Source organism: Macaca thibetana, chromosome 8 (genome assembly GCF_024542745.1).
Source record: "Macaca thibetana thibetana isolate TM-01 chromosome 8, ASM2454274v1, whole genome shotgun sequence".
Taxonomy (NCBI): domain Eukaryota; kingdom Metazoa; phylum Chordata; class Mammalia; order Primates; family Cercopithecidae; genus Macaca; species Macaca thibetana.
Genome location: NC_065585.1, coordinates 84,137,365 through 84,164,281, shown reverse-complemented (window position 1 = coordinate 84,164,281; position 26,917 = coordinate 84,137,365). Strand labels below are relative to the sequence as shown.

Sequence of the window (26,917 nt, the reverse complement as noted above, 5' to 3'; positions counted from 1 at the left end):
GCTTTCGCTAGACAGCCTTCTCAAATAAATGTTCCGTATTCCCAATTTCCTTTTCCCACACCACTCAATATTTCTTGTGTTTGAGTAACTTACTGATTGCAGTAGGAATTATTATAGACAGAATCGACAAGACTGGGAAACTAACAACGTGAGAGTCTTAGGAATGAAAGATGACTCTTGATTAGTGTATTAGGTTTTTAGGGCTGCTCTAACAACTTATGAGCTTGGTGGCTTAAAATCACAGAAATTTGTTCTCTCCCAGTTCTTGAGGCCAGACACCTGATGTTAGATGCGTTCTCTCAGAAGGCTCCAGGGAGAATCCTGCCTTGTCTCTTCCAGCTTGTGGTGGCTCGAAGCGTTCCTTGGCTTCTGGCAGCAGAACTGTACTCTCTATCCTTGTCTTCATTCACTTTGCTTTCTCCCCTGTGTCTTTGTCTCCTGCCTTTCTCTTAGAAGGACCCTTGTCATTTGGATTTAGGCTCCACCCTAAATCCAGGATGAGCTCATCTAGAGATCCTTAATTATATCTGCAGAGATCCTTTTTCCAAATAAAGTCACATTCATGGTTCTAGGGTCAGGACTTGGACATATCTTTTGGGGGGGCCATTATCCAGTTTACTACAGTAAACCGCCAGAGAGTATACAGCTGATGAAATGAAAATTATTCTCTTGGATGCAAGGGGATAATATATGGCAAACCAACAACATGAAAACAATCCCGAAATCATTCTGTTTAAAAAGACAGTGATGGCTGGGCATGGTGGCTCACGCCTGTAATCCCAGCACTTTGGGAGGCTGAGGCAGGTGGATCACTTGAAGTCATGAGTTCAGTTGAAGACCAGCCTGTCCAATATGGTGAAACCCCGTCTCTATTAAAAATACGAAAATTAGCTGGGTATGTTGGCGGGTGCCTGTAATCCCAGTTACTCGGGAGGCTGAGGCAGGAGAATCGCTTGAACTCGGGGGGCAGAGGTTGCAGTGAGCTGAGATCGCACTACTGCGCTCCAGCCTGGGCGACAGAGTGAGATGCCTTCTCAAAAACAAAAAAGTGATAAAATTGCAGATATTTCCTTCAATTCTTTTTTTTCTTTTTTTCTTGTTTCTCACTCTGTTGCCCAGGCTGAAGTGTAGTGGCATGATCTCCACTTACTGCAGCCTCCACCTCACAGATTCAAGCTATTTTGGCTGATGTTTATATTTTCAGTAGAGACAGGGTTTCACCATATTAGCCAGGCTGGTCTCAAACTCCTGACCTCAAATGATCTGCCTGCCTCATCCTCCCAAAGTGCTAGGATTACAGGCGTGAGCCACCATGCCCAGCCCAATTCATTTAAGTTTTTTAATGTGGTCAGGTGAGTTTAGTTGGAGATAATGCTCTCTTAGCTGTACTCGTCTTGAAGAATCCTCAGTTTAACATTTGTATTAAAACTTTGAATTTGCAAAATACTACTACATTTTATCACTTGAGCCTCATGCATTCCTCTGAAATAGGAATGCTGTATTTTCTTTTCTTTTTTTTTTTTTCCCCTAGTGCCTTTTTTTTTCTTTTTGTTTTTTAAATAGAGATGGGGTCTCAGTATGTTGCCCAGCCTGGTTTTTAAACTCCTTGCCTCAAGTGATTCTACCACCTTCGTCTCCCAAAGTGCTGGGATTATAGGTGTGAGCCCCGGCCTGTATTTTCATTTTGCAATTTTATAGATGTGGAAGTAGAGCTCAGTTTCCGTAACTAACTTGCCTGAGGTCACAGGTTATGAAATTATCCAGATGGATTTGAACACTGGTGTTACAACTGTAAAGCCTGTTGTTTATTAATACTCTGAAAAGGGCAGACTTTATTTTTTCATGTTTCATGGTTTTTCAGTTTGTAATATAATTACAAAATGTCTAGTTTTTTTGTGTTTTTGGTAGACACGGGGTTTCACCATATTGCCCAGACTGGTTTTGAACTCGTGAGCTCAAGCAGTCTGCCCAGCACAGCCTCCCAAAGTACTGGGATTACAGGCGTGAGCCACCATGCCTGACCTCGTTTTCACATATTTTAAATTAAAGCTGTTTGGCTTCTGATTGTAAAAATAGAATCATCACTAATATTGACAAATCTGGCAATTAGTGGGAAGTTGGTTTAGGACAAGGAAAATGAACTTCAGTAGAATACCCAGCACCTACTCGTAAGGACTCTTTGCCTTAAAATGACCAGAGGACTTAATTAGTTCTTGGGCCCCACCAAAGACATACTAAATCTCTGAGATGGGGCTTCAGGAATCTGTCTTTTTTTTTTTTTAATTTTTATTTTTGCCGGGCGCGGTGGCTCAAGCCTGTAATCCCAGCACTTTGGGAGGCCGAGACGGGCGGATCACGAGGTCAGGAGATCGAGACCATCCTGGCTAAAACGGTGAAACCCCGTCTCTACTAAAAAATACAAAAAACTAGCCGGGTGAGGCAGCGGGCGCCTGTAGTCCCAGCTACTCCTACTCGGGAGGCTGAGGCAGGAGAATGGCCTGAACCCGGGAGGCGGAGCTTGCAGTGAGCTGAAATCCGGCCACTGCACTCCAGCCTGGGCAACAGAGCAAGACTCCGTCTCAAAAAAAAGAAAAAAAAAAAATTTTTATTTTTGGAGACAAGGTTTCACACTTTGTCACCCAGGCTGTAGTGCAGTGGGACGATAATGTCTCAGCCTCCTGAACGCAGGTGATCCTTCCACCTCATCCTCCAAGTAGCTGAGACTACTGCCATGCACCACCACACCCAGCTTATTTTTTGTAGAGGTGCCATGTTGCCCAGGCTGGTCACAAACTCCTGGGCTCAAGCATTCAGTCCTCCTGCCTTGGCCTCCTGAAGCACTGGGGTTATAGGTGTGAACCCATCACACCCGGCCAGGAATCTGATTTTTAATGAGTACTACTCATAATTGTTATCTCATTGACTTGATGTTTAATATTCAGCTCTCACAATGGTGTCCTACTGAGGGACAGTGACTCCGACCCTGAGTAGAGGAAGAAGGTAAGGTATGGTACCAACTCTAATAGCAGCATTAATAAGTGTAGTGATTTGTATTAATTACAGAGTGGTGATGATCTGTGTATATCCAAGATATCGACATCAGGCCTTAAAAAACAATGTTTTGCACATCTGCTTTTTATTCATTGAACAAATAATTCATCAATACTAGCTGAACAGATCATTCTAGGTGCTTTGGAGAATGAAAAGATGAATAGGAATACAGATCTTGCCCTAAAGGAACTTTGTTTATAAATGTTGTAAAAACAGGCATTTAAATAACTGTAGTGTAAGATAAAAGTTAGTACATAATAATTATCGTATCAGAGATAAAGTGTTCTGAAGTCCATTAAGGGAAAGATCACATCCAGAGGAATACTAGAAGAGGTGGAGGGTGCGCATGGCTTTCTGTTTGTTTAGGAAAACAAATAAATAACCTTTGTCATGTGTACACGTACTCTCCAAAATCTCAGGGTAATTCTTTGTGTTGGACTTTTTCTTTTTTCTTAAGCCTTCTCAAACCTTCTATCAGGTTTAAGATTCTAGTTAGTGATATTTCCTATTTGTGATAGCTGAGAGAATTTGATGTACAAGACTTGACCAATCTTCTCTTGAGTGTGTTCGAGGATGGGAGACTTGAATGCATGTGTCAGAAGATTTCCATGGAGAAGCAGGTAATAAAGATGCAAGAAAAACAGGTTGCTAGATCTCCAAACAGGGAGAGAGGGCTGAGATCTAGTTTTGAATGGTAAAGGAATATAGTACTTCTCTAGGATGTAAAGGAAAGATAAACTACATGGACATCTAGAGGAAGCTTCAAGTGAAGAGGTAATCCTTGTTGGATTTTTGTCTTTGTTTGTTTAATTAAATAATAATACTGGTAAGTTATTACATAGTGCTTCCTACATGTTTTCAGTGCTTTATATATGTTAACTGGTTTAATTCTCACAACTCTTGTTGTGAAGTATGTACTGTTCTTATCCTCATTTTTGAAAGTGATGCATGCAAAGGCCAAGTAGTTTATCCAAGATCACCCAGGTAGTGCTTTTAACGACTACACAATTCAGTCAGAATCTCTGGAGGTGTGAGGCCTGAGCATCAGCTTGGGTTGCTTTTGTTTGTTTGTTTTTGTTTTTTGGGTCTTTTTTTTTTTTTTTTTTTTTTTTTTTGGTGTGGATTGAAAACTACCAATGGATAGAAAATGATTGGGGATTGGAGTTACTTCACTGGAATGACAAAGGACAGCATCTGTAATGTGGAATGTCTGTCTACGTGGAGAGAAAGGGAGAGGATGTGCACAGGCCTTGTTCTTGGTGCAGAATGAAAGCCATTGGCAGGAGATAGTTTTTTCTCCCCATTTCAAATTGGGTTTTTATCAGAGATCCCAGCATAACTTTTTTTAAAAGACTAGATAGTTGCTTTTTCTTTAATTTTCCATTTCTATTAGAAAAGTAACAAAAACAACTGTTTATAGGGGATTCCTTTCCAGAAGTTTTGTTGTTGTTGTTGTTGTTGTTGTTAAAGATTTAAATACAGGCTTTCTATTTGTCCTCCTTTTAAAAAAAAAAGGGGGGGGGGGTTTTGGAATTTGCCAGCCTTCACTCAAAATCCATTTTTGTTTGTTCTCATTCTGTTTAATTCTGTGATTAAATAACAAACATGGGCTATGTCTGTCTTTTTTATTATTATTATTATTTTGCTGATTCCTCTTTACATGTGGCTTATCTTCATCCTGAACGTCTTTCTTGAAATCTGTACTCACATATTGAGTTGTCTACTCAGCTTTGTCTCTTGGATGACTAATAGACATCTCAACTCAAAATAACCAAACTGGAACTGATGATCTGTCCACTCTCAATCTGCTCTACCTACATCTCCCATCTCATTGAACTCACTGTTTGATCAGGCAAAAACATTGGAATCATTCATAACTCACTTCTCTTTCTCAAAAAATTCACACTGTCAACACATTCTCTTGGCTCTGCCTCACGAATTCAGTCACTTTGAGCTACCCCCAGTGTAACCACCCTGGTCCAAGTCACCATTTCTTGTCTTATTGAGAAAGCTCCTTACTGGTTCATGGTTTTTTTTGTTTTGTTTTGTTTTGTTTTTAAGTCAAGGTCTCACTCCATCATCCAGGCTGGAGTGCAGTGGCGCGATCTTGGCTCACTGCATCCTCTACCTCCCAGGTTCAAGTGATCCTCCCACCTCAGCCCCCCAAGTAACTGGGACTAAGGTGTGCACCACCATGCCTGGCTAAGTTTTTTGTATTTTTTTGTAGAGACAGGGTCTCACCATGTAGTCCAGGCTGGTCTTGAACTCCTGGGCTCAAGCAGTCCACCTGCCTTGGCCTCCCGTAGTGCTAGGGAAAGCGTGAGCCACCACACCTGCCTTCTTTGCTTCTGCTTTCATCTGCTTCTACTTATGTTTGTTCTCATTGTAGCAGCCAGTAGGCCTTTCAGAATTTAAGTAAAATTATTTTACTCCTCTGCTGAAAACTCTCCAGTGAATCCCCTATTTTGTCTCAATAAACACAGAGTTCTTTAGGTTCTGTGTGATTAGGCCCCTGTCATTCCTATATCCTAGTTCCTAGGGGCATGACTCTCCCCGCCTCCTGTGCTTTAACCGCATTGGCCTTATTGCAGTTTCTCTAAAATGTGCCACCTTAGAACTTTTCTTCTAAACTGTTTCCTTGGTGTGGAATAATACTCTTCTCTCAGTGATCCACTGGCCTATTTCCTCATCTCCTTTAAACCTTCATTTAAGTCTCACCTTCTCCATGAGAGGCTACCTGGTTTAGTAACATACCTTCCTCCTTCCCCCTACCCCAGCATTTCAGGTCCTACATCCTTGCCCTGCTCTGCTTTTTCTTTGTACCATAGCATGTAATACCCTGCAACTGATTCTGTTTCTCTCCCTCTCCTGTATACACATACACGTTTGTGCACACATGTTGGGAAAAAAACAAGTTTATAGTCTTTCACCCCATTCCGCAAGTTTGTGAGCCTTTGTCTTTGCACTGGAGATACATGTGGCTAATGCTGAAGATGAATAGATCATGGTTCATGCTTTTAGGGAGCCTAAAGTGTAAACAGACATAGTAATAGTGGTTTACTATTGATGGTAGCAACAAACATTTGTTTAATTCTTTTTTGAAACTTTACTATGTGCCAGACACTATTTTAAGACTTAGAATGGATTAACTTATTTAATGTTCTCAATTATCCTATTAAATAGGTGTTATTAACCTACTTCTTACAGATTAGGAAACTGAGGCACTAAAAAGATAACTACAGATGGTCTCTGTCTTATGATGGTTTGACTTAGCAATTTTTCAACTTTGCAGTGGTGCAAAAGTGACATTCAGTAGAAGCTGTACATCTTTTATTTTTACTATTTTTATTCTATGTTGGAGACAAGGTGTTGCTTGTCACTCTGGCTGGAATGCAATGGCTCAGTCATAGCTCACTGCAACCTCAAACTCCTAGGCTCAAGCAGTCGTCCCTCCTTAGCCTCCTGAGTAGCTAGGACCACAGATGTGCTACCACGCCTTGCTATTTTATTTTTATTTTTATTTTTTTGAGACAGAATCTTGCTATGTTGCCCAGGCTGGAGTGCAGTGGCACAGTCTTGGCTCACTGCAGCTTCCACTTCCCAGGTTTAAGCGATTCTGATGCCTCAGCCTCTTGAGTAGCTGGGATTTTGTTTTTGTTTTGTTTTGTTTTTTTAAAGACGGAGTTTCGCTCTTGTTGCCCAGGCTGGCGTGCAGTGGCGCAGTTTCGGCTCACTGCAGCCTCTGCCTACCAGGTTCAAGCGATTCTCCTGCCTCAGCCTCCCTAGTTGCTGGGATTACAGGTGCCTGCCACCACACCCGGCTAATTTTTGTATTTTTAGTAGAGACGGGGTTTCACCATGTTGGCCAGTCTGGTGTTGAACTCCTGACCTCATGATCTACCCACCTCAGCCTCCCAAAGTGCTGGGATTACAGGAATGGGCCACCACACCCAGCCTAATTTTTAAATACCTATGGGGTCTTGCTATGTTACCCAGGCTGGACTAGAACTCATGGTCTCAAGTGATCCTCCTGCCTCAGCCTCCCAAAGTACTGGGATTACAGGTGTGAGCCACCATGCTCAGTGACCTATCACTCTTATAAGTTGTAGGGAAAAGAGTTCTCTATGTTCTCTTCGTATTAGTATACTTTGTGACGTGATGGATTCATTGTTTTCCATTTCTATTTAAACAGATACTCAGATGTTAACTTTATCCATGAGAAGAAAATGTTACTAAATTTTAAAGCTCTAAGTAATAAATCATCAGGGCCAGTTAGTAGAGTTAGAAAGAAACTTGATGATTGTCTGGCTCAATTCTCTGATTCTCTGTACGTATAGTAAAATTATGTCCAAAAAGATGAAATGATATATGGAAAGTTACACAGTTGGTTAAACCCCTCCCATCTTCTAGAGGTAGTAAGGAAAATTCAGAATTAGCTGTATGTGCAAATTTTCTCTCTGTTATCAGTCAACAACTTAGACAAGTTTTCTAGTAAAAAAGGTATGAGGACAGATAGAGGCTTGCTTTGTACCTGCTGTGTGCTAGGGACACACTCTTGCAAGTGATTTCTGTCCTAATAGAGCTCATATACTATGTGACTTGGGGGGTCACGTTCTGTTATAGGAGAGCCTATAAAGCATGATACAATTAATAAAAATAATAGCTTTATTTGAGGGCTTTCTGTTCTACACACTGTGCTTTTTGAGTGGTGACGGTTGTTTGTAAGATTCAGTATCTGGGATAATAAAGATAGGGGTTGAAAAAAGAAAAAGTGAAAAAAAGTCGATGTCCAACTGGAGAAGCAGAACCAGTAGGATATATGTGTGCATGTGATTAGATAGATAGAGATGGGAGTTGAAATTGAAATTGATTGGTTTATTTGGTTTATGTGATTGTGGGGGCTAGACAAACAAGTCTGAAATCCTCAGGACAGGCTGTAACCCACAGGTATGGCTAAAGTTGCTGTCCATGGGCGGAATTATTTCTTCTCTCTGGGAAGCCCCCGTCGCACTTAAAGTCAGCCGATTATGGATTTTTATTACATGTATGATGCCTTCACAGCAACACCTGGATTAGTGTTTGACTGCATAACTAGGGTAGGGCCTAGCCAAATTGATGCATCAAAAAGACCGTCATTTTGTTGTTTTCATTTTTATTGAAGTATATTAGGCACACAGAAAAATGCATGTATCCTAAGTGTATAGCTCAAATAATTGTTATAAACAGGACACACTCAGGTTACCAGTACTGTACAGGGTCCCTTTTATATCTATATATTTCATTTGCTTCTTACAACAGTTCATTGAGGGTAGAGATTTCCTCCATTTTATAGACAAGAATTCTGAGGCTCAGAAAGGTCAAGTACCCTATGTTACAGCTAATAAGTGACAGAGCTGGAATTCTAATCAGGGTTTTGAGGCATGTATATAGTATTATGGGAACCCAAGGCTGAAATTGATTGATTCATTGGCGTATATGATTGTCGGGGCTAAACCATTCGTTCTGCTTGGGGATTGGTAGAATCTTTGGAACAAGAATGTTCTACCAAAGAGGACATATAAAACTTTGAGTTAAGTCTTAAAGCATGAATTTAAATTTGCCAGGAAGTGAAAATTTCCTTTGTAAAAGGTACCAGCAAAAAAATATGATATCATTTCAGGGGACAAGAGATGGTTTGTTGTTGCTAACTATAGAGTCTTTGGACTGTGTTGTCTTAGTATTAATCTCTTAGAGTAATAATTTTCAGCTCAAAAAGGACTTTGTGTACTATTTTGAAGATCTTGAACTTTTATATTTTAGTCAGCATAACATGAGAGTGAGTTAACTGTATCTGCATTTTAGCAAACATTTTCACAGTGATTTACAAAATAGATTAGAAAGGCTGAAGGAAGAAAGATCTGGTTCTTAGTGAGAACCAGAACTAGAGCACTGATGATTCAGAGGAGGGTAGAGCATGGAATTTATGAAGACTTTCAGAGAGAATTGATGAGATGGATGAACCACTAGAGCTGGATGATGAAAGAAGAGGAATAATTAAGGATGATTCCAAGTTTCTTTTAAGTATGATCCATTGGGAAACAATTCCAGAGATTAGGAAATACTGAAGGAGAAGCTGTGTTTTGGTCTCTTCTGTCATGGGTAGGGTGAATCACAGGTTGATTGGGAGGATGATGAATAAGAGAATGAAAAAGAATGAAATCGGTTCCAGAAGTCTGAGTTTTGCAGCTGAAGGTATTGAAGTGTAAATGTTTAGTAGGCAGTTGGAAATAATTGGAGTGAAGTTAAGGTGGTGGATTTGATAATCACTGACTAATTTATAGAAGTAGGTTGAGGACCAGCCTGGCAACATGATGAAACCCCGTTTCTACTAAAATACAAAAAATTAGCTGGGCATGGCGGCGTGCGCCGGTAGTCCCAGCTACTCAGGAGGTTGAGGCAGGAGAATTGCTTGAACCCGGAAGGCGGAGGTTGCAGTGACCTGAGATGGCGCCACTGCACTCCAGGCTGGGCAACAGAACGAGACTCCATCTCAAAATAAAAAAAAGAAAAAGAACATAGGTTGAGGCCACAGGTCTGGATTCGTGCTCTGAAGTGACAACAAAAGGTAGAGTGCAGAGGCTTAAGGAAGACCTCCAGTATTTTCAGGGTTACGTGGAAGAAGAGGAGTTGGTTGTCATAGAATTAAGACATCAAAGAGATAGTTGTAGCCTGACAAAGCCAGAAGAGATTATTTTCAAGGAGGTTGTAGGCTGATACATTATATAGATATAGTTTATGGGCACGAATATATTTATCTTCAATAAATTGTGCTGGGAAAACTAGATAGCCATGTGCAGGAATAAATTAGACCCCTGTCTCTCACCATATACAAAAATCAGCTCAAAATGGGTGAAATACTTTGGTCTTTCAAAACTAGACCCAAAACTATAAAACTACTAGAAGAAAATGCTGGGAAAATGCTTCGGGACACTGATCCAGGCAAAGATATTATGGATAAGACTTCAAAAGCACAAGAAGCAAACAAAAAGGCAACAAAAGCAAAAAGAGACCAATGGGATTATATCAAACTAAACTCCTTCACAGCAAAGGAAACAATAGAATGAAAACACAACTTTTAGAATGGGATAAAATATTTGCAAACTGTCTTACAAGGGATTCATATCTAGCATATACAAGGAACTCAACAGTAAAAAAAAAAATGATTTAAAAATGAGGGAAGGATCTGAATGGACATTTCTCAAAAGAAGGCACACAAATGGCCATCAAGTATATGAAAAATACTCAGCATCACTAATCATCAGGGAAATGCAAACCAAAACCACAGTGAGATAACATCTCATCCTAGTTAGACTGGCTGTTATCAAAAAGACAAAAAATTAACATGCTGGTGAGGATTCAGAGAAAAGATAATTCTTATATGCTGCTGGTGGGAATTTAAATTATAGTCGCTAAGAGAAACAATATCAAGATTCCTCCAAGAACTAAAAATAAAACTACCATATGATCCAGTAATCCCACTACTGGGTATTTATCCGAAGGAATATAAATCATTATATCAAAGTAGTGTTAATATCTGCACTCCCATGTTTGTTGCAGCACTATTCACAATAGCCAAGATGTAGAATCAACCTAAGTGTCCACCAGTAGATGAATGGATAATGAAAATGTGGTAAATATACGCGATGGAATACTATTCGTCATAAAAAAGGATGAAATCCTGTCATTTGTGGCAACATGGATGAGACTGGAGGACATTATGTAAAGTGAAATAAGTCAGGTATAGAAAAGTAAATACTGCATGTTCTCATATCCACAATAAGTAATAGCTTAAAAAGTTGAGCTCATAAAGGCAGAAAGTAGAATTGTGGGTATTAGAGGCTGGGAAGGGTAGGGGAAAGGTGAGGATAGGGAGTGGTTAGGTTAACAGGTACAAAATTATAGCAGGAATAAGTTCTCCTGTTCTATAGTACTATAGGGTGACTATGATTAATAACTTCTTGTATATTTTCAAATAGCTGTAAGAGAGGATTTTTGAATGTTACCAATGTACATAAAAAAATGATGAATGTTTGAGGTGAACAGATACTCTGATTACCCTGATCGATCATTACACATTGTAGACATATATGGAAATATCACTGTCTCATAAATAAGTACAATTATGTGTCAATTAAAATTTTTAAAAAATTTTTTAAGAACACGGAAACTTAGGTGTAGATGTAGTGACACATAACCTATAGTCCCAGCTCCTTGAGAGTCTAAGGTGGTAGGATCTCTTGAGGTCAAGAGTTTGTGGCCAGCCTGAGCTGGAATATGGAATCCTGAAAATGAGGAACCAAAGAAATAAGCATTTTCTGTATTTAACCAGCACTTAGTCAGAATAAGATTAGTATTACTAGAGTGATACATATTCTCTTGTGAGGTGGGAAAGGGTTTTCTGGTTCTTCTATCACTTAAATGATTACCAAACTCTTAGATGATTCTTGAAGTCCCTCAAGAAAACTTGTGATTTCTAACTATATATATTTTTTCTATACCACATGAAAAAATTGGGGATGTTAAGTAATTGCTCACCTATTTTGAACTTTCACATCTTTTAAAAGATAATATTCTTTCATGCTAGGTTTTGGATATAGAGTAAATTCTTTTGGTGTACTTGATAACTAACTCTTTTAACTTAAAAAAAACTGTTCTTTTGTCTTCTGTCCTACACCTGAAAGTCTGTTCAAAAGAGTTAAAAATTGGATAAAATGAGTTTGACTTTGGGCCTTGTGTAATACAACAGAGAAGAAAACTAAAGATCACATGTTTTGAAATTCCAGTTTCTTTTCACTGTCATTTCTTCAGAAAGGTTTTCTCTATCCCAGCCAGGCATGGTGGCTCACACCTGTAATCCCAGCACTTTGGGACGCCAAGGGGGATGGATCACCTGAGGTCAGGAGTTTGAGACCAGCCTGACCAACATAGTGAAACCTGTCTCTACTAAAGATAACAAAAGTTAATCAGGCTTGGGGGTGTGTGCCTGTAATGCCAGCTACTTGGGAGGCTGAGGCAGGAGAATTGCTTGAACTTGGGAGGCAGAGGTTGCAGTGAGCTGAGATCATGCCACTGCATTCCAGCCTGGGTGAAAGAGCAAAACTCCATCTCCAAAAAAAAAAAAGATTTTCTTCATTCCTTTTGTCTAAATTAAGTATCATTTGTTTGTTTTTTGAGACAGAGTCTCACTCTGTTACCTACCCTGGAGGGCAGTGGTGTGATCATAGCAGCCTTCAACTCCTGGTCTCAGACTATCCTCCCACTTCAGCCTCTCGAGTAACTGAAACTACACATGCGCACCACCACACCCATCTTTTTTTTTTTTTTGGTCTTTTTTTGTTTTAAAAGACTGTCTCCCTCTGTTGCCCAGGCTGGTCTTGAACTCCTGGGCTTAAGGCCTACCTTGGCCTCCCAAAATGCTGGGATTACAGGCTTGAGCCACTGCACTAAGTTTGTTACCCTTTCTCATAGCACTTTATTCTCTTTCAGATCAGTCATTATAATTATTTCAAATTATTCATATACAGTATATTATTTCGGTATTCATTTTGTTTAATTTCTCTACCTGTAACTAGACTGTAACTCCATACACAGGAACCATGTTGGTTTTCTACATTACTGTATTTTAAAGTCCTAGTGTAGTGATACTTAGCTTTCAGTAAAGACTTTGAGTAAGTGAGTGAGTGAATGAATGAATGAATGAATGGTGACTGCTTTTAGTATTTTGTAGAAGTGCAGGATGCTATCAATTAAGCAGCCTTTGTCTAGCATGAGGATGAGGAAAGTGTTTCTTAGAGGACTTGAAAATGAGTAAGAAGGGGGTATGGTATTCAGTATCCAGTTTTCCTTAGAGGACAAGTAGGATGAATATAGAAAATTTTCCTTTGAATTTAGAAATGTGGAAGTTATATTCATGACCTTAATGGGGTCAATTTTAATAGAGTGAAAGAATGCAATTCAGATTCCATTTGCTCGTGAAATGAATTAGCGAGAAAACAGAGCAAGGAACTTTTCCCAGAAAAGTAGATCTCAGACACTTATTGCTAGCTTATTTATTTGTTTGTTCATAGGGGAGTATGATAAAATGAACTATTACTATGCTTTAAATATTTTCACTGTTACACAAAGAACAAAAGTGCACAAAAACACTACCGTAGTAGAGGCTACCAGGAGGACCTGGTTAGTTGTCGTCTACGAGTTTAGCTGCCACATTTATCTTTCACATTGAAATATTGAATGTATAAGAAAGAAATGTACTTTAGATTGTAAGAAATGAACTTTAGACTGTAAGAAAGAAAATGTACTTTAGATTGGTTTATAGCTTCCACCTAAATCATTAGTCTTCTTATTTTGCAAGAAATTAGAGTACTGAGGAAATCATGGTAGATTATTCACAATGCACCAGAAGCCCTGGCTGCCTCTTTTCCATATCCTTTTTGTAAAGTGTCTTAATTTCTGTGAATTTTGTCTCTTATTTATTTTTTGTTTAACTTTCAGGTGTTGGTAAATCATGCTTATTGCTACAGTTTACAGACAAGAGGTTTCAGCCAGTGCATGACCTTACTATTGGTAAGTTTTATAAAAGGGATGAGAAGCATTAAAAGTTTTGGGTAGTTTAAATGGAAAATGCTAGAAGGTCCAGTCTACTAGTGATGATGCTAAAATCTGTGAAACTGGATTTGTTGTTATGCAGTTTTGTCTCTGTCACTTTTTAAAAATATGTGTAGTAAAAATAAATATTACCCAGCTTTGTAGAACTGGTTAGCATGCTGAAAGACAGTAGTTTTTAAGATTTCAATTGTAATTAACGATGAAACAATTAAGACAGTATCCAAGCAAGGTAAGAGCAGAAACTTTGACTCAGCTTGCTGGAAGTTGAATCAAGTCTGTGCTACTAACTTGCTATGCAAGTCACTTCCCTGTTTCATGTCTCAGTTTCTCTTTCTGTTCAATGAGAATAGTAGTAGTACCAATCACATGAAGTTACTGTGAGCAGTGAGTTAGTAAATGTAAAGCATTAAAGTGCCTGGCAATGTGAAAGTGCTTTAGACTTTCCTATAATTATTAACTGAGAAAAAGTACCACTGGGCATTTTGTATTTTCCTCAGTTATAAAGAGTAAATGAAATAGTTACTGGTAAGAAATAGTCAACAAATATTAGCTGTTATTATTTAAAATAATGATTTTCCATTTTATTAATATGCAAAGGAAAAAGTTAAGATGAGTGAAAAGCTAAAAACTTTAGGTAATCTTACTATTTAGGATTTTTATTTGTTTAAAAATTATATTTTATATTCTGAAAGCTGAAGAATCTAGCTGGATTATTCTTTTGTGGCTGTAGCCCATTAACTGTAAATTAGTCCAATATGAAGAAACAGATCATTGGAAATCTAGTCATTCTTTACAACGAACTGCTTAATGAATCTTTTTAGCTACTGACTGCTCATTTTCTGTTGACATTATTAATTTACCATTTATAGCATGTTGATCCTTATGTTCTGTGTGTTTTTAAAATACCAAATCAAAGATAGAGCTCATGAATAACATTATTAACTAATAGTTTTCAACTAAGCTACAGGTATAATACTTTGTGGATATATTGAAATCTTTTGTTAGCAACTACTGTCATTAAGACTATCCATATTCTATTTTAATTTTGATAGTTTTAAGTGTATACAATAATGATGGGTGAAACAGGTAACTCATGCTGGTCCTAATAACTGTAATATTTTGTTTTATTTTTTGAGACAGGGTCTCATTTTGTAGACTAGGCTGGAGTGCAGTGATGCAATCACAGCTCACTGCAGCCCCCAGATCCCTGGCTCCAGTGATGTTCCCACCTCAACCTCCCAGGTAGCTAGGACTACAGGCATGCGCTACCACGCCTGGCTAATTTTTCGTGTTTTGGTAGAGTCAGGGTTTTGCCTTGTTGCCCAAGCTGGTTTCAAACTCCTGGGCTCAGGCAATCTGCCAGCCTCAGCCTCCCAAAGTGCTGGGATTACAGGTGTGAGCCACTGCACTGGCCTGTTTAATGAACTCTCTTCCCCACCTCCTGTAGAGGCAAATTTGCTCTTTGCTTAATAAGTTTGAAACTAGCCAACTTTAGGCATGACTCAGTTCTAAGATAACTAGCAAAACAGTTGTTTTTAGTATAGGATACTAAACAACAGGGTTCTTCCTTTTCTTTGACTCTTATGTATAAAGTTCTAAGTTAGTATGGCACACCAAGTGGAGAAGATGGACCTGAGCCTGCTGTCAGAAGTTAACATAGGCCAAGCTTGTCCAACCCATGACCTGCATGTAGCCCAGGACAGTTTTGAATGAGGCCCAACACAGATTCATATATTTTCTTAAAACACTATAAGATTTTTTTGCTTTTTTTTTTTTTTTGGCTCATCACCTGTCAGTGTTAGTATATTTTATGTGTGGCCCAAGACAGTTATTCTTCTTCCAGTGTTGCCCAGAGAAGCCAGAAGATTGGACACCTCTGCCATAGGCTGTACTTGTGGGGAGAGATAGAGGAGTAGACCCGAGAGTTGTTTGGGAAACTATAACTCGTATAAACTGCCAGCTGGCTTCACACTAGGTTTGCTAATGGCAGGCACCAGGAAGTAGGAGGCTGAAAGAGAAGAAAAACCAAGGATCTTTTTCTCCTTGGGTTGACTGTGTGTTCTCCATTCCTCTGGCTCCAGCCCCTGCCTGGCAGGCCCAAGTGGTCTGGTTCCTCAGCTCTGATAACCTTTTTCCCTCTTGTCTTTCTAGCCTAGGGGTGGTAGCAGCTTCCTGCTGTTTGTAATCTCTGGGCTTATTCCCCATCTCTTCTTTGGGTTTTTGGGGGCTCTTTGTTTACTATAACCAAGTCCCTACATTAAATTCCCTATACCCTATGTACTTAAAGTGTAGTTTCTGTTTTTCTGATTGCACCGACTGGCATACCATTTTTTTTCTAACTTTTACAGTTGGTTGTAAATGACAAAAATTTACCTAGATGGGTTTAAACAAAAGGGCAATTTATTATTTTAATATTCAGGTATGTCTCAACATGAGGGCAGGGAGCCAGCTGGGTCAGCCTGGAACCAGAGCTCAGAGCTTTTAAGGAGGGAACACAGGAAATTCTGTTTCGCAGTCTTCCATCCTTCCCTCATTGTCTCCCATTCTCTTCTCATGCCGGTTTCATTTTTCTGTCTCCCTTTTGACCATTGTTTTTGATTTCCCTATCTCCATGATGGGAAATGGCCATTGTCAATAGCTCCAAAGTTCATATACCATTCAGGAGAGCAGAGATTCTTTTTAACTCAGTTCTAAGTTTCCTAGGCAAGAGAGTTCATTGGTTCAATTTGGTTCAGGCCCACTTATCTCTTGTTCTGTCCACTCTCTTCATGGGCCCAGAATCACTTTTATACAACATGGTTTCCAAATTGGTAGTCGTAGGAGCAATCTGGGTGAGTAGTCATACATAGCCACCACCAGAATACCCTCACACCTAGCTATTCTAGCTAGTCACCATGTCCTTATCTTTTGTCCCCTGTAATGATCAATTCTCTACTCTGTTTATAAACCATTGACTCCTGAGCTCATGATTCTTCTCAGTCTGCCTCTCTTGCTTTCTCTCCTACTTTTCTCTAACACGTGTAGACACTATGTGCCATCAAGTCTTTGCTGCTTGCTCCTGCCTGAACACTTAGTACTTTTTCATACCCTCAGTCTTTCTCTTCTCAGAGGATGCCATTGCTTGACATATTTGCTTATTACAGTTCTTTTCTGAACAACTGTCCATATCCCAAACTATAGCTCCCATTTAAAGGAAGTAAGATTTATATACCCACACTTATGGAGAAACATTGTTAACAGGAAAGGAACAACTACTGTATAGGCACAGTTTCAATATAATGCTCAGCACCAATATGGATTCCTAGTAGCTCATGCGTTAGAAATTCATTATTCATAATCAGGATCAGTCCTCCTAAAAAGGCAAAGTAAATTTTATGGAGGATGTATGTAGGAAGTCCCGTCTTTTTACCTGCTGTGTGTTAAGGGAAATTACACCCCGTACACATTCATAAAATGGATTGTTTTTTGTTGGGGTCATAGTCCAACCATGGCTTTAGCAACAGTCTGTTATTACAGAACGAAGATGGTAGCTATCATGAACTATTTTTTTAAGTTGAAATCTTATTTTAGATCCTATAAAGTGAACATAAATGTACTCTATACATTCACTCTGCAGAGTCTCAATATTTAAGATGTTTCAGGATATTTGAGGTAATGATACTTTAAAAAATTATCTGAAGCAAACAGAACATTTAGGATCATAAAACTGTTCTCAGAATGCTGATAGGTGCTTAATGTTCGTTGTTGATAATGATAATTGCATTGTTTTCACTGAAAGTCATTTTTTAAAGTAAAAGCCAACTCTGGAAGAGGAAGAGTAAAGGGGTGCTTCTTGCCACTACAACTTATGTAGAGTTGCATACATACATTAAAAGGGTATTCAGTACCACCATTCCTTCAGTCAAGCTAAATACAGGCCAGTAGAAGCAGTATTGTTAAGACATGTTTTTGCCTTCATTGGCCCAAGACCTCCTTAACATTTTTGACACCCATCACAGCAATATATTTTTCAGACATAAAAAAAGTTAGCAGTTATTGTCACATATTTTTAAAAAGAACATTAGAATTTTTGGTAAAATAAGTAGTAAGACAGTATCTTTACTCTGCTGCATACTTGCCTTTGCTGGATGAATAAATGAGGGTGGAAAAATTTAAGGTTGGTTTGTGACTAAGAAGGTATTAAATGATAGAAAAGAGAAAATAAAAGACCATGAAAGTTTTTAAAAGGCTGTGTACAAATATTCTTTAACCTTTGACTGTCTCTCTCAGTGAGAATTGTTAAGAAATGAATCATAGAAGCAGTTTATAAATAGCTTCATGGACACAATTCAGAAGGTTCAGACTAGAGCCTTGCTCCTCAAAAGATGGTTCGTGTGCTGTTGCGCTGGACCAGCAGCAGCATCAGTATCGTGTGGGAGCTTGTTAAAGAACTTACTGAATCATAATTTGCATTTTAACAGGATCTCCAAGTGACTCATATGGGCACTGAAGGTTAAAAAACATTGGAGAAATGACTTTTAAATATTGATTACCCAGCTGGAAATACATTTTATGTTCTTTGCCTGGTGCACACATCCTAGCCTCTCAGTGGCTTTATTTTTCTCCCCCTGTCCCCAGTGATCTTGGTTCCACCCTGCTTCAGCTACTCCCTCCCATAGTTACTCTCAGGACTCATCATTACCAGTATCTGGAACCACTTCAGAATTTAGTTTCATGCATTGACTATTTGACTTTCTATCCTGTCCTTCCTGCTCACTTTCTTTAGTCCCTAATGCTAACAATTTTTTCACCTCATCAAAATTATGCCATTGATTCTACCATCTTTTCACTCTCATCTCTCTTGTGTTCCTACTTTCCTCCTTAATCATTCCTGCATATACCCACAGTTTTCTTGTCCCTCTCATGCTGTATCATAGTCTTGTGGCTAAACCATAGATTAAATCCAATCATCTATTCCTAACATGTACAGCTAGACATGTCTGGAGAAAAGTACAGAGCCATACTAACTAGTCTCATTTTAATTTCTTGGACACTCACGTCAAGTAAACCCTTAGTACTACCTGACAATTGTACTTTTATTTCCATTATATGCACCCTTTAGTTTCCTGTAGAATGATATCAGACTTTCTTGCTCTTTAAACAAGATATCTTTGCTATCTTTACTCTCAGCTGATAACCCGGTTTCGGTTTCACTCAGAAAATAGAGGCAAGTAGAAGAGGGTTTTCACAGGTTTCCACCACTGCATTGACCCACCTACCTGCATTGTGCCCATAAACTAAGCCTTTCCCTTGGTGCTGTGGGTAAACTTAAGTTCTTAGCCAGGGCCTACTGAAGGACACTGCTTTAGTAGTTCTTTTTGGTTTCAGGCATCATTAATTTTTCCCTTTTTGATGGTTATTTTTCATGGCTCTCTTTTCCAGCTTTTAATCTGTATACCTATATACACATATTCATACCCATCCTCCCACCTAGATTTATTGTTCTCCTTAACGTTTTATACAAGTAAATATAAGTAAATAGATTTTACCCCACCAATAAAAAGTAAGGTCCATGACAGCAGATGGTTCTCTGTTTTGTTTATTGCTGTATCTGCACCTGGTACATACTAGGGATTCTAAAAATATTTGCTAAATATTCTACCTACTTAGTGGAGGAACACTTCATAAAGCTGTACTTGCCATTGCAGGGCTTAATGCTTGCATTCCTTTATGTTATACTGTTCAGTTATGTTGCTTACAAATAATGCATAGCCTGCTAATACCCACTACATTTATTTCACTACCTACAAATGGACAGTTTGACAAATGTTAGTCTAGTGGCTAGGCCATTTATATGTTGATTTCACCTTCTTACCTATCTCCCCGACTTCCTTAAACCAGTCAACCTATAAGAAATGATTGCTGGGCTCATGCCTATAATCCCAACACTTTAGGAGGCAGAGGCAAGAGGATCACTTGATGCCAGATGTTTGAGACCAGCCAGGGCAACAGAGTGAGATCCCATCTCTACAAAAAGTTTAAAAACTAGTCAGGCGTGGTGGCACACACCTGTAGCCCCAGCTACTTGGTAGACTGAGGTGGGAGGATTGCTTGAGCTCAAGAGTTTAAGGCTGCAGTGAGCCATGATAGCTGCAGTGAGCCATGATAGCACCACTGCACTCCAGCCTGGGCAACAGAGCAAGACCCTGCCTCACAAAAAAAAAGAGAGAAAAAAAAAAAGAAAGGAATGATTGGTGGAAATGAAAGTATACTTTTAGGACAAAGTAATAGAATTGAAGCGTGATTGCTTCCATCAGGCTCACCACAGGAAATCAGTTTTAAAATACACCTCATTTATTTGAGGTTCAGTTTTCTAGTAACTTGAATTGCCTAGAACAACATTGCCAAGAAGTTAGAATAATAGTTTAAAAGACCTCTCGAACTTCTCATTAAGCTCTCAAAAAGTCTCTGTAGCTGAAAAATAATTTTTTTGAGACCGAGTCTCGCTTTATCGCCCAAGCTGGAGTGCAGTGGCACCATCCTGGCTCACCGCAACCTCCACCTCCCAGGTTCAAGCGATTCTCCTGCCTCAGCCACTCAAGTAGCTGGGGCTACAGGCACGTACCACCATGCCTGGATAATTTTTTGTATTTTTTTTTTTTTTAGTAGAGATGGGTTTTCACGGTGTTAGCCGGAATGGTCTTGATCTTCTGACCTCGTGATCCGCCTGCCTCGGCCTCCCAAAGTGCTGGGATTACAGACATGAGCCGCCGTGCCTGGCCCTCTGTAGCTGATTTTTAAAATGTGGAAGTATTTTCCTCTCAGAGTGTGATCATTGTGAAAATGTTGTAAGAATCTGGAGAGAGTTAAATTGCCTATATAACTTTGGCCCTCCAGCAACCACTGAGTGGTGTGTGTTAGTGCCTTCTGAAGCTTTTAAATGTATTCCTAAACACACACACACAAAGCTGTTCTAATTTGCACTCTCCCTGCTGATGTATCAAAGTGCCCATTCCTTCTCATCCTTCCTTCTACTGCAGCTCATTCAGTTTTTAATATTTGTAAATTAGAGACAACAAAGTTTTGTTTTTTTTTTTTTACTTTTTCATTCTTTTTTAGTGAGGCTGAGCATTTTTCCTATGTTTAAGAACTATTTATCTTCTCTTTGATTTTACTTGTCATTTATCTTTGTCTTTTTTTTTTTTTTTTTTTTTGCTACTTTGAATTATTAAGGGATAACTAGTTGTTTTTGTTTTTTGTTTTTAACTCAAATCTATTGTGGCTTCCTAGCCTTGCTCTATGCAAAAATTACATATAATGTCTTAAATATTCTTCTGTAACTTTAAATTTGCATTCTATTTGGTATGTGGTCATGTAGATCACTTTCTTTTTTTAAATTTTATTTTAGATATGGGGGTGCATGCGCATGTTTGTTACATGGGTATACTGTGTACTGGTGGGTACTGGGCTTCTGGCATACCCATTACCCAAATAGTGAATATTGTACTCAATAGGTAATTTTTCATCCTTCACCCCCTTCCCAAACTCCACTTTTTTGGAGTCCCCAGTGTTTATTATTTCCATCTTTATGTCTGTGTGTACCCATTGTTTAGCTCCTACTTTATAAGCAAGAACATGCAGTATTTGATTTTTTGAGTTAGTTCACTGAGGATAATGGCCTTCACCTCCATCCCTGCTGCTGCAAAAGACACGATTTCATTCTTTTTTATGGCTGCTATCATTTTCTTTAATCCCTATATAGCTCGTGGCCTCACACCATTAAATAAGCCATTCATTCTTGTCCTATTACCTTTGTAATATGTTAAATCCCTGTGTGTAAGCAAGCCTGTTTGAGGGTGCCAAAATATGTTTTGTTCATCTTTCTTTTCTTTTTTTTTTTTTTTTTTTTGAGACAGAGTCTCATTTAGTTGCCAGGCTGGAGTGCAGTGGTGCGATCTCTGCTCACTGCAACCTCCACCTCTTGGATTCAAGTAATTCTCATGCCCCAGCCTCCCGAGTAGCTGGAATTACAGGCACGTGCCACCACACCCAACTAATTTTTGTAATTTTAGTAGAGGCGGGGTTTCACCATGTTGGCCAAGATGGTCTCGATCTCGCGACCTTGTGATCCACCTGCCTTGGCCTCCCACGTCTTTTTTTCTATTTCATGAGGCAATATCATACTGTGGTAGTTGTTGTAACTTTGTAGTGTACTTCATGCCAGTTGGTGTTCTTTCTTTCCTTTCTAGGTTTTCTTGATTATTCTTGTGCATTTGTTCTTCCAGATGGAACTTTGCCAAGTTGCAAGACTTTTAGTGAGGCTTTTAAATTTGAAAAGAATTTTGTTCAATTTATGAGCTAATTTGGAGATAATTTATGTTTTTACAGCATTGATTACCTGTTTATACACATAATATATATTTTCATTTATTCAGACTTTCTTAAATGTTGTTCAGTAAAATTTTACAGTTTTGTTCATATAGGCCTTATGCTTTTCTAAGTTTGTTTTGAGATTTTGTAGATTTGTTGCTATTGTAAGTAAATTTTTTCATCACTGTTGTTAAATTATTTTGCATGTTCTAGGTAGACTGTTTAGTCCTATCTATAAGTTATGATTTTTTCCTAAGCCAACATCTGTTTCTCTTAATTTTGTTACTCTAATTTTTGACCAAAGTCTCTAGAATATTTTCCAAATTGAAAATAACTGTAATATTTTTCTCAGTATAATTTGAATTATTCTAGGGTTTTGCCATTAAGTGTGGTGTTTGCTGTTTTGTTTTACATAGAAAATTGAGGACATTGCTTTTTGTATCTAGTTTTCCTTTGTTTCTAGAATTAGGAAAAATCAGGCCCCAAGTCTCATTTTGAACAAGTCTTCCCACAAGTCTTCCATTTTCAACTTCTGCAGTGTCTAGGTTTCAGGAACAGGAATAGGGGATAGGAGTCCATATGTTACCATGCTGGTAAGGAAGGCTGTTTGCTCTATACCTAGCTGTGCTCTCTGCTTAGCACCCCACCTAGTACCCCAGCAGCCTGGAAGTTCTGGCCTTGACATTACAAGGAGGCCTGAATGGGCACGCCCCAGCCTTACCTAGGTAAGGAGCCACATTCTGCCTCTGCACATATCTGTACCAGTGACTACCTGTCTCTGACAGATGGCCCTTTCTCACAGGGGCTGTCATCATTAGTCATGTGGATGGTAGTTTAGACATTCTAGTGCATAATATGGAATAATAATAATTATACCTGACATATTAAATACTTACTATGTGCCAGACACTGTTCTATTTCATATGTAATCATCTTTTAATCTTAAAAAAACTCATGAGGTAGGTATTATGAATACCATTTTACAGATTAGAAAACTAAGACAAAGAAGGGGCTTAATAACTTGCCCAGGGTCACACAACCTAGTAGATATTGATTATGAATGCTCAGTAAATGATGCAAGGATGATAATGATTGGAGACAATTAAAAAGTGTACCTATTCAGAGTATTTGATTCTGGAAGCTTGTAAGTGAATAACGTATCTGAGAAAATAAGCATTACACCCTGACAATGTCAGGTAGATGAGGTCTTGACTTTGACTTCACAGAAATTTATCTAGCAGCCAAATTGGCTGTTAATTGAAAATGGATCTGGGAAGAGGGCCTCAAAGGCATAGAGAATAACAATTTATCACATAAAAAAAAGAGAAGGAAACCTTTCTAAATGGAATTCTTAAGCATGTATACATCCAAGGAAAAGGATTTTAAAATGTTAATATTCCAGAAAAGAAGTCAAGTTTTTGGTTTCTGTATTTGTTTCTGAGGCTTCCAAGAGACTAGGATTCAGTGTTTTCATTTGTCACATAGAATTAAAGGGTAAAACCTACATTGAACCCAGTTATGGGAAGGTAAATGGGAAAGAGCTATATTTCTGAAGCTGAAATTAAAGTGTGTTTTTGCTTCATTTGATAGGAAAACAGAAATCATAGTTTTTCAGTAATCAACAACAGTTGTCAGTTTTTCTTTTTGAGATGTGTATTTTTTTCCCACCACCATTTTTTAACCTCATGCCTAAATATAATACAATAGCCTTTTAACTGGTCTCTTTGCTTCTTGTGTTTTGTTGTTGTTGTTGTTGTTTTGTTTTTCTTTATCCATCCTGACCTGGTTGATAAGTGAAGTTAAAATGTCTATTGTATTATGACATATCCCTGGTTTAAAAACATTCTTGATGTTCACTTAACAGGTTTATTTAAAATTGGATGTATTTTTGGAGGCAAAATCATTGTTTAAAGATTTTAAGCTTCATGACTTCTTCCTGCTTACTTTATTAATTGTTTTTGTTTTTGTTTTTGTTTTTTGAGACAAAGTCTCACTGTGTTGCCCAGGCTGGAAAGCAGTGGCACAATCATGGCTCACTGCAACCTGGAGTTCCTAGGCTCTAGTGATCCTTCCCCGCTTCAGCCTCCCAAGTAGCTGGGACCACAGGCACATGCCACCATACCTGGCTCATTTTTTAATTTTTCATGGAGACTGGGTCTCCCTATGTTGCCCAGGCTAGTCTCCAATTCCTGGGCTCAAGCAATCCTCCTGTCTCAGCCTCTCAAAGTGTGGGATTACAGGCCATACTGAGCCACTGGGTCCAGGTGATCTGCTTAATTTGAGTAAAGAGACGAACATACTAAAACCCAATTCTAGCTAGGGTAAGCAAAGGAAATATTCTAGAATATCTGTAGTTATATACGGAACCTCCAGTAAGTTGGAAACTTTGTCTTGGAATTGGGCAGGAACAAAGCATCTTGGAGGTCAGGAAGCAGAAACTGTTAATAGCTCTCCTGCAGCAGGAGCAGTTGTGTTAGCTTCTCATCTGCTCGGATGGAATGATCAGAAGTCAGTTTCCATATCTTTAGCCCTCTGCTCAAGATACCAGCTCCAGAGAGGGAGCATCTGCTTGCTTTTGCTAGCCTTGCCTTCCTTACCTGCTCACCCTTGGTACCAGGAGCATTCATGGGTTGGTCTGTTTCTAGTCTGTAGTTGTTTTTTGTTAAATTTGACATTATGAGCAATGTAGATAGTTTTGGATTGTGCTTAAAAGCCAGCCCATCCCTGACAGTGGAAGGAAAAATAAAAATAAATTTTTCTCTCTCTCTGTCTCATTTGTACGTAGAAACAATAGATTCATGAAAAAGCCTCTACTCTGTCTGATATCTCGCTGACATGCAGAATTTTGTGCTTCAATATATTCATTTTCAATACGGAGTATTTCAAAGAACATCTGTATCTTACTTAGCAACTGGTTTCTTCCCCCAACTAATTTCATTTTTCATGTCATTAATGGGTTTTGTGTATGACTCCACCCTGTGGCATAGAACAGATAAGAATATATATATTCACATAGATATGTCATGAATCTATATGCATATGTAGGTGCATATATATGTAAACACTGTAATGGTTTTATGTGGCATAATTTGTCAATTTTTCATTTTTCGGTCTGATACATCATGACCCCTGAATCTCTTTTCTCTAGCTTTCTTGTATTTCTGGGCCTGAGAAACATAAACATCATTTTTAGTTTCTTGGTATTCATCAGGCCTGTGCGATGGAATAACTATTATAATGTAGAGTAAAAGCTCATCAGGTTTTATGTCATGGGACAAATTCCCTTTGTTTCTCACCCTTCTAATCACAGTTGGGGAGTTATGGGAGGTGCTGAATTGGAATTCCGACATTGGGCAGTGTGTTCTTCTCTGGGAAACTAGAAGTTGTTTTTCTGCCAGGATAACATTTGGTTTCTGGGTACCATGTGTATCCTCCCTTCACCCTGACTCTGATCTAAATACTGATTGAACATACTCTAGGTAGTAATGATTTGGTATAAGAGATATACTACTTTCAGAGTTGTCTTCACAACTATTTGCCCTTCTAAAATTATCCCCTATTTTTCTACTGTTTTGATGACTGAATGAGTACTTTCCAAAGATGATAAATGCAAGTTAAAAGCCAAAGTAGTAAACTTGTGGGTGTGAAGTCTGTGTTCCTTCTGACCTGTAATCCGATTTCTTATAATTTGCCTAAAATTATAGTAAGTTGAAAAATGTATGCAGAAAGTTCATTTTAGCATTCATTATTTAGTGAAAATAGGAGAACAACCTAAATCTGTAGCAATAAAGTATCAAGTTAGTAAATTATCTGTACACAAAAGAATATTATGCAGACATCAAAAATAATGGCATAGTTTTATGTTTATTGATTTGCAAGGATGTTTGTGATACAGAATAATGTCTGTGATGTATTATTAAATAAATAAAAAGCAAATTGTAGAGCAGAATTTTTATGTTCCCATTTATGCAGAATTATATACTTATTTCTGCATGTGTATTCATGGAGCACTGTCTGGGAAGTATGTTAAAACGTTGGTTATAGCTAATGGCAGATTTGGAGATTTCTTTCCTTGCTAATTACTCATGCTTGGAACCAATACTATGATATTGAAATGTATCTGTCCCTTTTTGGTGATTTTTATACCATATTAATGTAATTTTTAAGAAATTTTAATATTTAACATTTGTGATTAATAATTATGGCTCTTGGATGATCTCTTTTTTAATTTTTATGTTACTGAGCCTGCAAAACATGAAGATCACAGTTGGTTTCTTAATATTGACTCTGCCACATTTCAGTATCTTAGTATTTTAATTATGTCCTTAGCTTATGTCTTATTAGCACCTCTTCCTTAGCTTATATATTTTCTAAGTATAGGAGCTGCATTTGTTAAAGTCTATCTGTATATTACCTAGCATAGCATGTCTTGGAAGTAAACATTCTGTTTTGAATCCTCAAAAGTGAGATATATTCCCACTAATTTTGTAACAAATCATTTTGTACTCCATTTAGGTGTAGAGTTCGGTGCTCGAATGATAACTATTGACGGGAAACAGATAAAACTTCAGATATGGGATACGGTAAGTATAGGAAAAATGCACTGTGTGATCTCAGTAAAGTTGCTTTATGAAAGTACATTGTACATTTGTTTTAATGTTATTATATGCCTGTTATGGTTTGTTAGACACTAACTTCCTGCAGCCTTGAGGTGAAATGTGGTGCTGGAGTAGATTGGTTTTTCTTATGCGCTGTTTTCAATAGATGGGCCCCGGGTGTTGGTGTTAGTGAGCGTATCTGAGTGAATGCTCATGTTATGTGGTCTAAATTGAAATGCTCTAGAAACTGTATTTTTAAGAAAAACAATCAG

At 38.4% G+C, this 26,917-nt stretch overlaps 1 protein-coding gene across 1 annotated transcript in view; it reads left to right on the top strand.

Moving 5' to 3' along the window:
- RAB2A (RAB2A, member RAS oncogene family) overlaps nucleotides 1–26,917 on the top strand; it is a 103,357-nt gene that overhangs the window by 26,653 nt on the left and 49,787 nt on the right. The window contains exons 2-3 of the mRNA XM_050802271.1: nucleotides 13,585–13,656; nucleotides 26,563–26,630. Coding sequence (XP_050658228.1) covers nucleotides 13,585–13,656; nucleotides 26,563–26,630 — 140 coding nt within the window. The remainder of the gene's footprint in view (nucleotides 1–13,584; nucleotides 13,657–26,562; nucleotides 26,631–26,917) is intronic.